Source organism: Cyrtonyx montezumae, unplaced genomic scaffold, assembly GCF_038088225.1.
Source record: "Cyrtonyx montezumae isolate F1298 unplaced genomic scaffold, pur_monq_1.0 scaffold_8, whole genome shotgun sequence".
Taxonomy (NCBI): Eukaryota; Metazoa; Chordata; class Aves; order Galliformes; family Odontophoridae; genus Cyrtonyx; species Cyrtonyx montezumae.
Genome location: NW_027072089.1, coordinates 107,038,791 through 107,052,354, shown reverse-complemented (window position 1 = coordinate 107,052,354; position 13,564 = coordinate 107,038,791). Strand labels below are relative to the sequence as shown.

Genomic DNA, 13,564 nt, shown 5'->3' with positions numbered 1-13,564 from the left:
AAGTGCAGTGCAGTCAGAGATGTTATTGTGGGTGAGCAGAACTACACAGCCTCTCTGTGCACGCCTGAAAGGAGGCTTCTGCAGGCACACTGCTTTACAGTACATCATGCTACTCTCCACAGACTCATGTTTTGAAGTCCCAGACTAAACATTTTAATTATGAACAAACGAATGTCCCACCAAGCTGCACTTCTCTTGCGACTTAACTCAGCTACCAAAATATCAAAATGAACTCTCAGAAATTTTAAGGATAGACAGTGTTCCTGTGGATGACGCTCACAACGGAATACCCCGAACAGCTGAGATCCCGAACACACAAAAAAGCACCACTGCTCAACATAATCCACCCCACCTCTACCACTGCTACCTGCGGGACTGGGGCACACTACTCACAGGAGTCACCTACATCTCACTGCTCCTAAACTGTGCTCCCTGCTCCATCACAGGGGCTACCTCAAGGCAGGGCTGCTATACTCCACTTCCAAATATTCAGCACATGTGGAAAGTACTGCAGAACGTTTGGATTGGGAAGGGTTTACAGGACCAAACGGAAGGATCTTACTGCGGCTCTGTTTGCGCTTTATGCATACGGATGGAAAATCCTAACAATTCAGTCACAAAGAGCTTTGCACATTTGAATATGTTGTTGCAAGGATTAACTGTACCTTTCTAAATTCTGTTATCTGTGTTCATATTACCAGCACCTACTTTTTAATATACATCTTCACATGTTACAAAATCAACTGCATTTCCTATTTGTAGTTCTCCTCGCCTGCATTCTCTCAGTTACTTCCAATGAAGGTGATGTGGGAAAAATACATCAGACTGCTGTTCTTCCAGACAAATGCAAAACTGCACTTTCATTACTCAGCACATAACATGGAACACATCCCAGGTACTCTATTTCTCTGCATATCATGAAGAAAATATACTGAGAAAAACTTTCAAGCAGTGCAAATGTGGCTTTTAAAACACAGCAATTGTCAAAATTCAGCTTGCCTACGAGTTACAGCCATGAGTTAATGTATAGCTTTGCACTTCCCTACAATTCATGTACTTTATGCTCTACGATGAGAGAAGACTAAAAATGATGCTTCAAAAATATGCTGTGCAAACTTCTTGTTCGGGGAAGCTGGGTTTCTGCTTATCACATCAGTTCTGACCCTCACGGGTAGTTTTACACACGAAGAAAGAAAAACTCAAACTTCAGAATGCAAAATAATGCCAAGCACTAACAAAAAGAGAAAATGATCTCTATGCAGCATTTGTCTTACTTGGAAAAATCTACTTCTGACTGAATCAAAAGGTATGTAAAACTATGCAATTTTATTGCTGTGAAGTTACACTCTGATGGCTCAAAGAGTGTGTCTCAGTGGAATCAAATACACTGAAATTGTCATTTTTTCTACCTCGCATTTGTAATAAGCAGTACAGCACAGGGAAAAAGAGCTGAAGCTTTCTGGCATAAAATTGTTTGGAGCAGATACAGCAAGTTTCAAACTAGCTGCCTCTGGTTTAAACCTGATGAAGGGCTTCCTTACACAACATACGTCTCTTTTCTCAGCATGTGTCAGTTTGCTCCTTCTCGAAAACTGCTTCTCTCACAAAACCTGCTATACCTTGGTTATGACACTCCGCAAGATTTATAGGTGACTCACAAATGCCAGTGTGATGTGCCTTCCATTGAGGTACTTCACATTCATTAGTCTGTTTGGATAACAAAGACTGTCATAGTTTATATTTAAATTTCAGGTTCTCTACAAATCCAGTTCTCCCTTAAAATATTTGACATCTTGAATGAGCTGTGTTAAAATGGAGCCTGCTTTTTCGTGACCAAGAATCTTCTAGGTCTCGTTCTTGCTTTTTCTTATGCTATGAATACAGTAGTGTAGAGTACAGTAGAGTGGAATGGATTGGTCTAGAATGGGATAGAACAGAATTTCATGACACGTGAAAGTAGTATGCTGTCTTTTCAGAAAGAATTTGTTCCTCAAGATGTTTGCCAAAAAACTGTCCAACAAAGTCCTTAAATAGTGTTTGACAACTTTTAAGACACTGCCTGAATAAATATTGCTAAAAGTAATCATAGGCCTGTGACCGAGACGAGCCAATGTGTTATGTCTTCCCATATCTCACAACTGGAAGACCCTGTTAGCAGACATCACTTAATAACGGAGCTTATTTGCTTACACAAGAAAGTAACTGCCAACACTTAAAATGCAAACCTTTTGAGCCATTCCCTTCCATAGCTCCACATGAATTAAAGTAAAAAGCTGAGTTTGTTCAAAAATAAAACAGACCAGAAAAGCAGATAACGCAGCTCGACACAACATGATTAAGAGACTCTCGGTTGGGACCGTCTGTGTTTGGCAGCCTCCTGACAGCCCCAAGTAAGACGTTAAAGCGATCAACACCTGACATCTGTTACTAAGGAGGCATTCTGAGGTGAAGAGCAACTAAATCTAAAGAAATCAGGTACTTAGACCAGTTTAACTTTTTCATGAGGTGATATCCTTCCTGACACTGTAATCTTTCTTCCTGGAGTGACGCAAGACTTAAAACAAAACAACTTGTAGTCCCTCCCTTCCTCCCAATATGCAGTATTTATCTTTTAGTCAAGGAACAACAAAGAATGATTTGTCTCAGTGTAAAAAGGAATAATATTAATGTAGGCACTAAAATTTTTCTAATATCTAAACTGTGATTCTTAAAAGGAATTTCTTCAATGCGGCTCTAATATGAACAACAAAAAAACAAAGAAATCTAAAAGAGGACGGTGAATTTTTCTCATTACTGAATCAAAGAATATTCAGAACAAAAAGCTGCATTTATCTCAGTTCTTAACATGCGGTTACTGAAGCTTTGAGGGATGGTTAATAATGAGAAAGAAGAAAAGGCAAACAGCACAGTCACAGGTGAGAGATGAACACCCTGGAAGTAATAAACAAGTGCTTTACTTTGTCTACACATTTTTAAGACAAAAAGGAATTGCTTTAAACCAGAAGTCCAGGTTCAAAAAAGATCTTTGAACTGCTTATCAAGATCACAGTGAGAGAAATAAATTTGTAAAGGGCTGAAGAAATATAAATAATTTTAAATTAGATATCATACATTAAAACCCCAGTAAGTACTTATCACATTGTCATTAGGGCTCCTCACAAAGCTACCAAGTTATTTAAAAGGAATACTAAAAATCACAATGATCTGTGATGCAAAAATGCAACAAAACAGTAACAAGAAAACACTCCCCACATAATAACACTTTTACCAACGGCCAATCCCCTGAATGCAAATGAAGATGTAACAGCCTTTTTCCTTTTAATACATTGTTTGCTATGCTTTGCATAGTAAAGCCAGTTACCTTTGTATTTTTTTTCTTCTTTTTGATATTCCTGGGAACTTGGCAGGACTTGCAAGTTTGCTTTTGAATGGCCTGGCTGGAAAACTGTGCTAGTCCAAGTTGAAGCATGCCGACACGGTGAGAGCTGCTGTCCATTCCTCTGGATGCCATCACTTTTGGAGAGCCTTTTCCTAAAGAAATCGCTTTCTGCTATGCCCACTACATTCCACTTCTGATTTCTTTCAGGAGGGTGAATCAGCCTGTGCCATGACAAGAGGCCACTTTCTGGATGGCTGGCAAATACCGTCGGGCTACAAACTGTTGGCATTGCCAGAATCTTGCTCAGGTGTGGAGTTCTGGAAAGCAAGTGCTTCCCCAGTTCTCCTGCTGCTGTGGTACTTCCATCCACTTGGCTGCACCGGTACGATGCAGAGCCTCTCAGCCATGCCCATTCAGCCACCATAGTTCCCCTTCGGTACAATTAAATAGAAAACATTCCCACCTGTGAAGACTAAACAAGCAGGCACATCTATGTGGAGTAACACTAGATGTAACTTTCACAACTCCACAACCATGGCATGGGCCCCCGGGGAAGTTACCACCAATTTATTGCCCTGCTCATATGATCATTTGAGGTCTTGTAGGTCGAGGCTGGTCGTGAACAATTTTCAGATACTTAAAACACAAAACATCACGGATTCAGCCTTGTTTGACTTTGCTCTTATCGTAGGCTGACCTGAGGGACACTCTGTTACCTAAGTGTGACATTCTTATGTGGGCATGCTTAGCAGTTCCGCTTTTGCTACCTACTGCCTTTCTCTAGTTGTGGCCACACTGGAGAACCAGACACTAATTTTATCACAGGAGTTCAGACGCGTGGGTCCAGTGTCAGTCAGAAAAGAGACTAAGGCAGCATGATTTGACCTAGTTGGTCAAAATACTTGTGTGAATGCATTTATCCCTTCACATAGAAGAAACTGAGATACCACTAACTGAAAATCTGTAAAGATGAATAAAACCCATTTTCTATTTTGGGGAAGCAAAATTATGCGCTGTAGGAATTATACATTTAAAGAAATAATTTTATACTATATGCATCAAAATATAAATTCAAGATAGCTTTCTGACTCGCACCTAGAAAACAGCAAATTTCAGTTATTTCATAACTGATACCCACTGTGGTTTTAATCATAGTATGATTCTGCTATTTTATGGGACGTAAGAGTTAATTTCATATATGCTTCACTTCACACACTTCACTTCATTCATAGACATATTAAAAATAAGTGCTTGCTATACCAATTATTTCCTGATAATGTTTACAAATAACTCTGCATTTCAGTTACCAGATCTATCGTACTAATATTTTTGAAAGACTTGTCCTAAGAGTTCTGTTAAGCTGAACATTCCTAACATAAGGCATATTTTGTTATGGTTAATATTAAATTCTGCTATTCTATGTTAATCTCCACTCACATTTATAGCTTTGGTCAGTGTGCTGAATAGTTTAAGTCTGTACTCATACTCTTTTTTTTCCTGCTGGGAGCGTAAGCTGAGCTGATATTTTAAGTTTAAGGTCTGCTCCTTCCACCCACCGTGTCTCAGTTGGACTTTGATAGCATGAATTTGTCTGGCGTTGCAGAACTCAGTGCATAAGACATGTCCAGACAATGACTGAATTTGACCATGCCTACTTTCTTCAGACTTGTTTTTCTTAGCAAAATTGAAGACTGACTTTAAATGCAGACAATATGGTTAAGAGTATATCACTTGTAGGAGGATAACTAAATTTAAAATGGAATAGTGAATGCGACCCAGAAAATAATAGGCAATTAAAAACAAATTAACATCCTTCTTTTTTTTTTTCATAGTTTTAACACTTTTCTGTCTTCTAGACTCCATAATAAGCTCAGACTCAGACAGATAGATTGGATTATTTTGGTAAGACCCTCCAGGAGCTGCACAGAATTTCCCTGTAAGGTCTGAATCTAACTTGGCCATTTCATTCTTCTCAGCACAGAGAAGAACCACGCACTGTAACCCATCCTTCCACAGCCAATAAGTAACCTCAGATAAGGGATCCTTCAACACAATGCTACTTTCTTCATTTTCCACCATGTTCTAATTATGTCCCTGCAGAATTAATGCTGTACCTTTATATAAATACAGGAGACAAGCACGTGCGATATATGTATTTATAATCGAAAAGATAGTTCTATAACTCACTCATAAATAAATATTTCTATGCTTTGTGAGATTCTCAAGAGGACCACTGACCCCACATAACCCTCCACCTTGTTAAAAAATAAATAAATTAGTTATATCCTCTGTTACTCAATTGTTGCTATTATTACTGGAAATTAGATCCAGTGATTCATAACCCAGGCTGTTCAGTCTTGTTAGGCAAAACTTCCTACATCTTTTCTCTACTTTACTTTGTTATTGAAGACCATCTTTGCTGTCTTTTAGCTTGTATTATGAGGCTTTGCCTTACCCTTGATTTTAATTAAAAAGCATGCACTTATCACAATGGTAAATCTTTCCAAAGGATTCAAAGGGGATGTCATACGAGGCTTACAAGGCTTATAAATTTTTTAATACAGCAAGAAACTCTAAAGCCCTCCTCAGCTTAAAAAAGAAAATTAAAACAAGTTTGCCCATTTCTGTGTTTGCAATTATCTCTGGTATTTTTCAAATTGACACATTTCAACTATGAGAACGAACAGATTATGTTACAGCTCCCATCGTTCAGAATTTGCCCAGGCAGTTCCCCAAAGGCTAACCCATTTCAAGCTGCTTTGTCCATTCTTTTCCTTTTAGCTCCCTCTGAAATTTGTCTCACTATTTAGACTCCCAAGTTAGCTACAGTTTATTTAATTTTACAAGCCTCTATTGTATTTGACAAATTCTCCCCAGTCATCAGCGATAGTCTACATTCAAATTTCACAGGATGAAGAGTAAGCAGTAAGGAACTAGCACTGAGGGATCTCATATTTTATCTCCTTTTCCTATACTTCTGTGGTGCAGAAGATACGCATGTCCTGATTTACCACTTAGCTTCTTAAATTGTTAAATTCAATTTCACTACAGGACTGCACTATTTATTCTACTACTTCTCCTTCCACATATCCTGTTTGACTTTGGTTTTTTTTCGTTTGTCTGCTGTTTTGCAACAGAGGACAGTTTAAATCTTCTACATCTGATTCTGATTTTGTCAAACCAAAACTCTTTATAAAAGATTATAATGTAATTTTGTAAAAGCTCCCTAACTATATGAGAATCATCTCTCTCCTCGCTCCTAGCCACTGTTAAAATGGCCCTAATCAAGGTAGAAAGCAGCACGGCCTACTGAGTTGAATCACAACTAAAACCACAGGTACTACTTCAGAGTGACGAGAGACTAATAAGAAGGCCTAGACCTCTTCTTGTCTATGATAGTAAAGGAATCATCAAGTAATTTCAGAGGTAGAAAAGCAGCATATCATAGCAATAACTGGCATACGAGTAGCCAACAGTTCAAACAATTTTCTCAAGATCCCATCAGTTTTTTTGAAGGTAAGTTTGGTTTGCAGAAGCAAAATGTTAACAGATGAAGAGCCTGCTGAGCTGAAGAAGTACAGGCTAGAATGATTCCTTCAAAATTATTTACTACAGGCCAAGGAAAAGACACTTAATGGGTGAATGTAAAGGTTGGCCTGCTCACAGCGAGGCACTGTTGTCTAAATGACAGTACATAATGCACTATGAAAACAGTGAAACAGTTCATTTCTTTCCATCTATTTCTCTGCTATTATCTGCCAAGAGTTGTATATTCCAAAACTGCCTCTGCTTGGAAGCATTTCAACTTGTAGATCATCAAAATCACAGCAATAGGTGAATATAAAAGTAGTCTCTGAATTGTCACTACCTGACTGCAAAACAAAAGACTGACAAAGCGATTCCTAGGCCAAGATTTACCTATTCTTATATCTGAAGTCTAAGGAAAACCGAGCAGCAACAGCCTGCTTCCTGAAAACAAGCATCTAAGGACATGGAAGTGGGCTGGTTTCAGGGAGATCAACTAAGGCAAATGTAATCAGGATTAGGACTAGGGGGTGCACAATAGGTTGATCAAGCAGCCTAGCTCGGTGTGGACCTAGTCCAATAGCACTAAATGATATTTTTACCTAATGACATAATACAAACCCAAAAAAAGCTACATTTAAAGGACACCACTCCTCCAGGTGACATTAAAATGAGGTTCTTACTTTGTACAAGCACTTCAAAACACACACAGTAGTAAAATCTAAATGCATGCAAAACTGTCATATGTTTGTGCTGGGAATGATAAAAATGTCTATGTTGGACAAGGATGAAGGTTCTGTTTCCCATTGTTACTGCTGCATCAGTCACAGCATTTTCTTTCGTTTGTTCCCATTCATTCCCCTTCCTTCTCTTTCTTTTCTCCTAAATAACACTGCAACATCTTATTCACCCTTACAAGCACGTGAACAATTCACAATGAAGTCTTCCAACTTTTAAACTAGGTCCATGCAATTCCTAAATAAGAGGAAGGATGGGGCCAGATCTTTATTCATAAATACACAATCCATGCTTCCATACAAGACATTAAATAACTATTTGGGAACATGTGATTTTTGCTTTTTATTTTAACAGAGGAAAGCATACAATAAGCAACAAAGGGCTCTAACCAGAAGGTGGAATTAGTGATGTCCACAGAAACCAGCAGGTGGTTGCAGTACTTCAGAAGTACTCTGTGTGTATGTCTACTTCAGGAAAACAGGACAGGGGTTGTTTAATCCCAGACTGTTACACTGTCATTCCCTTTAGCAACAACAAATCTACAAAGTGTTGAAATGCTACATAGTAGTATGAAATACTGATAGTATGTATTAAACACTAAAACATTTTAGAATACAGTTTTGAATATAAAGGGTATTTCAAATATTTTCAAACGAAGTTTTGGATAAATATTAAATCATTGTGAAAGAACAGAGTAGAGATACTAAAATAACATCGCAACATGTGTAAGAACAGATAATATTGAGGACTTTGCCCTGTGCAGTGTAATAGCTTTATCCAAGTTCTCGCTGACAGCTATTACAATGAGCTCTGCAGTGTGAACCAGTGTTAATCACATTTTTAACATGCACTGAATTTCTATTAACTATCAAAGTAAAACTAGGCCTATACTTGTCTCATCGAGAACCCGAGCCTGAAGTTACGCTCAAATTTCTGAGCATAAGGAAAAATTAATCAGAGGAATGTGGCTGCTCATCAACCAACAGTTCTTGATGCAGACTTGTTAGGTGAAAGCCTGGAGAAATGAACAGGAATTGCTGTACCTGAATATGGAAACTTGTGACATACAATAAAAACATGGAAAGAAACAAATAACCAACAGCATGCAGAAAAAAGCAGTATGACTCTTGGATACACAGTGGAACTGGAAAATGCATTAAGCAACCAACTAATGTAGATGTTGAACATCTATGGCCCTCTCCTAGTTCTGTACAACACAGGGAAGGAAGACTTTCTGGAAACGGGGCACATCAGAACGTGCCAGCCAGTGCAAGAACCACAGGGCTCGTGACGGGACTGCTCTCCAACAGCAGCCACAGGCAGAGGGACACCTGGGGCAGAGTAAGGATAAATGAACCGTACAGGAGCTCCCACCAACAGTGACTGCTGGACGTCCAATCACTGTTGGCCCAACGAACTACCTTAGTCCCTGCAGCCTATCTACACACAGTACCACCCAAGTGATCTCTCTCTGAAGTCCAGTCCAGTCCCCCCCATGTACATTTCATCCATTCACACCTCTGGCAAGGAGTTCCAGTGCCCATCTCTTACATGCAGAACCACACCCTTCTGTTTTGAACCAGGACTGATCTGTTGTCAAAACAGTGATCCACCTCTCCGGGACTCGTTTTGCAGACAACTGATTGTGTGACTATGGGAACGCTAATGATTATTACCTTCTTGGGTAACTGTTCTTGGTAATTCTTGTAATTGCCTGGAAATCTACTAATTCTTTTATTGCCTGAGAAAGGAAAATATCATTTTCAGATCAGGGATAAGATTGCATAAAATCTTTATTTTTAAGTGTGTAATTACAGTGGAAGTGTTTGGAAAACCAAGCTGCCCTTCAACTCACCCCCCACACTTTTGGAAAGTCTTTATATACTCAGCACTGCTTTGGCCACAAAACCTCAGATTCATTCACGTGGTCTTTCCTCAGTCCCACCCTGGACCTGGACCTTCCATCCCTGCCCACTGATGAATGGGCACTGTTCTCTATCAGCAAATCCTGGGGATACATGCACATGATTGAAGTTCTTTGTTGTTGGCTTTTTTGGTTTTGCTACGAATCAATAGGTGAAGTTGTTTTACTTGAAGAATATTTAAATAAACATTGTATCTTGAAATAAGACTCCTGTTTAAGGACCATGGTATGAGCAATATTCAGTAAAAAAGAAAGGTACTGAAACAAGCAGCCTTGATAAACAAGTTCTAGAAAGAAAAAAATAACAAACAAAACAAAAAACCCCAAAAAACAACACAAATGAAAGTCTGCCCAAATAACACAAAGACAACTTGAGAAAGAAAGACAAGAGTGGGAAATGAGGAGAGAGTTCTTTAAAACCTGAAATAAACTCAAGTTCGGTAGAAGCCTAAAATAGAAGATTTTCATACAAGTGATCACATCTACAACAAAGCAGATCTGAAAGTTTGTCTTTCCTGTTTTGAAACCTAACTTCCTTAAACATTCTCTTAAACATTCACCGGAATGTAAAAAGTTGTTGGTTTTGCTATTTTTTTTTATGTGGAAATAACTGGTAAATACCTGATTGGAAAGTTGTTAGTTCACACAGTTCCCATAGCTCACTAACAGCTTTACACTTGGCATAAAATACGCTCTTCTTTACATATCAGACTACAGAGAGCACATAGAGCGAGCGGACTGGTCTGACACAGAAGAAATGAGCAGCAGTCTGTGGTCAGGCTAATGAAGAACACAAAATGGCAGGCTGCTGCTGCACTGGTAGCAAGCACAGAGAACAAGTATCTTACTTTATAGGTTAGTGGAGAAGAATTGGGGGGGGGGGGAAGGGACTTTTTTAATAACTATTTTTAGGCTTTTTCTTGCAAAATTAACAAGTACATTACATATTGGCAACATTATTCACTCCCTCTAACTGACGGCAGCAATGTAACATACGCAGTGTTACACAGTCTAATAATGATATTGAAAATCTCAAACACATAATAGTCTGCTGCCATCAGAAATACAGATGAGTTAACAAAAAGGGTCATCTCTGTTTAAAATACAGCGACTATAGAAATGGACTATGTATACTGGTGGATCATTTAAAAAATAGAAAAGGAAAAAGTATCAGGGCTAACACAATGAAACATACTTAAGAAAATGGCTAGCAGATGTTGCAAAGCCAAAATAAATGCATGTTTGCTTTCTCTATTCATTGTGAAATTTAATCAGACCTGAATGTTTCGAAAAACACATGCATCTTTTCCTGAAAACATTGCAGGGATCCATAAGTTGTAAGTGCCAAACTTAAATATCTTTACAAACACACAGAGGTAGAATCTTCACATTTACCTGAAGAAAAAACACTCCTTTAAGAAGGCCTTCTTAGTGATGAAAGTGAAAACCTAAACACATCATTACAGAACTGAATGAACATCAAAACATTACACAGACAGACTACTTCCCTTTTGAAACTTTTGTATTTATACAGTACTTCTTAAAGCATATAAAACATTGAAGTTTAAAACCTAAAAGTTAATACTAAGCCAGAATGTCTGTAACCTAGAACTTTCTAAGTGTGATATTTTTAACTGCATATTCAAAAATACGTTTCTAAGTAATAAGAGCCATCATAGAATGATTCATAGCTTCATGCAAAAACATCCCACAACATAAATCTTGTTAACCTTTTGCAAATCCCCAAATGCTCATTACAAAGCTGCTGAATCCCAGTTTAACAAAACCTTATATCAAAGTATTTACTGTCCTTCTAAAAAGTCCATTACTTAAAAGAAATAGTACACTTGAGTTAGTTGGATTTTATCATGGTCTAGTGGAAAAGAAGTATCAGACAGTCTTTTATCTTAAATTAAATTATCCTAGGAAAATCATGATGGAAGTTCAGAAGAAATCGTTTCACAGCTGAGGTTACTCAATAAACTATTGTCCTTACAAATTAACAGCAAGTTTATAGGATAATTAGCATTGCTGTGGAAAGATGCAGGAAGAAAACATGACGCATTTCCTACTCTATCGTTTTTCTCTGTTCTTGGAAACTACATACAACATCCTCAGAGGTACTGCTTTCCAAATGGATTTGTTTGCATAAAGGTTGGTTAATTTTCTTCTCTAAATGAACAGCCTGTTAGAAGAAGTGTTGCACATTACATTTTGCATATTGAAAACATTAATTTTTGACATTTAAATTATATTCCCTAATGCAAGCACTTAATTTTATTATAACTCTTATCTTTGATCTTTGATTACAGCCATTATCAAATAGAACACCATGAATATTTGAGAGTAGAAGCAAAATGTTTGGGTCTATTAAAAAAACAAATCACACTCCAAGTAAAATCAGAGGAAAATCCTGGCCTCGGTGAAGCTACTGAAATAGGTACTGCAGACTTCACAAAGACCACTACTGCGTTTGTTACCATTTTCATCTACAACAAAGGGGAAATGGAAAAGATTTAGAGTATTCTACAAGTACTGCTTTCTGACTTTAAGACCCGTTCTTGAACTCCTTCCTCAGTTCTCACTCCAGTAAGAGGCAGACCTGTCTCAGGACTCACCCTGCATCTTGGGAAAAAATGGACAAAAAGCTGCCTTCAGAGAGAGGCTGTGAGCAAATAATAATACTACAGCCAGAAGCTTCACTGGAGTGTTTGGATAGCAACAACTTGGTTATGAACTAGGCTGTGTATTTATTTGAAACTACTGTATAATATCAAAGAGAAACTACTGTTTCCCAGCTTTTTAAAATTTTCTATTCCATTGTGCAAACAAATGGAAGAAAGAACAGTAGTTACTTTTGAAATAAGACTGATACTTCAAATACTTATGGCTTTTTTTTTTCCCAAGCATTACTCCATGAACAGTAATTGCTCGTGTCATCTGTAAAGCTGCTGCTGAACTCTGGGAGTGCTGCTACCACACAGGCATTTCCCAGTTACTTTCATTTAAAAAAATATACATGTCTTTTAATTCTCAAAATACGTTACCGTTGGTCTTTAAAAGCATCAGGTTTGCTACTGCATTCATCATAGGAGACTAACAACGTTTAAAAACACCAGGTTTCAAAATAGGAAAACTAAACTTGCAGAACTGGCTTTGTTGCATTTATGTGTGTGACCACTTGTCAGAAAACTGCTTATTTTAGGCATTACCAAACTTCAGTTTATGAGAACAGAATGTCTCTGTCTCTGACTTAGTACTCAGCTGCAAGATGTACATTTAAGTCCAGTTCTTCCCCCTCCCCAGAATAATCATTTTATCTCAGTGTTTGGCCATCATCTGAGCTATGTGTACATGAAACTGCCAAGGCAACTTCTGGCATCAGAACTGGCATAGCTGCAGAAGCACACTGACGAGCACAGTGTTTACAAAACCTGCAGGTCCTGCTTGTCACTTGTCACTTCTGCTGTCATCAGGTACACAGTATTAAGTGCTCATTAACTCCATCTGAGTTTGTGTGAACTCTGATTTGATTGCATTCTAAGCTACCGCTTCTCTTTACTGAAATCCTTCCATGTTATCTGTAACTCAAGTTCCTGAAACAGTTTTGGAAAACTTGAACTCTCTCTTTACTTAAAGCCCTAAGCACATACAAATACAGACATGTGCCAGAAAATAATCAGACCAATAAATACTTTTAAAGTTGAGAAATCAAAATAAGCAGAATATTTTTTCTGTGGCAACTGCAAAAAAAGGAGTAAAGCTCAGCTTCATTACTGAGGACCAAATTGCACAATCTTCTATCAGAAGAAGTTCTGTAGATTGCACAAGAAACTGGAGGCTTTGGGCAGTGCCTACAAGAGAAAAACCCTTACTGCAACAAAAAAATGTTACATGGGCAGAGTAATTATCTGTCAAAGATCAGAATAACACAGTCCATTATTTTATGCAACTAGTTCCATTTTGGATGTGATTTTTCTCTCATACTGCAGTAACAA

The 13,564-nt window shown here is 38.0% G+C and overlaps 1 protein-coding gene across 6 annotated transcripts in view; it reads right to left on the bottom strand.

Moving 5' to 3' along the window:
- Positions 1-13,564, bottom strand: part of THRB (thyroid hormone receptor beta) — a 161,284-nt gene that overhangs the window by 33,721 nt on the left and 113,999 nt on the right. The window contains exon 1 of one of the 6 annotated variants that reach the window (XM_065753475.1): positions 3,362-3,893. The exons of the other annotated variants lie outside the window; for them this stretch is intronic. Coding sequence (XP_065609547.1) covers positions 3,362-3,803 — 442 coding nt within the window. The 5' untranslated portion in view covers positions 3,804-3,893. Of the gene's footprint in view, positions 1-3,361; positions 3,894-13,564 lie in introns of those variants that run through there. 6 annotated transcript variants of the gene reach the window in all.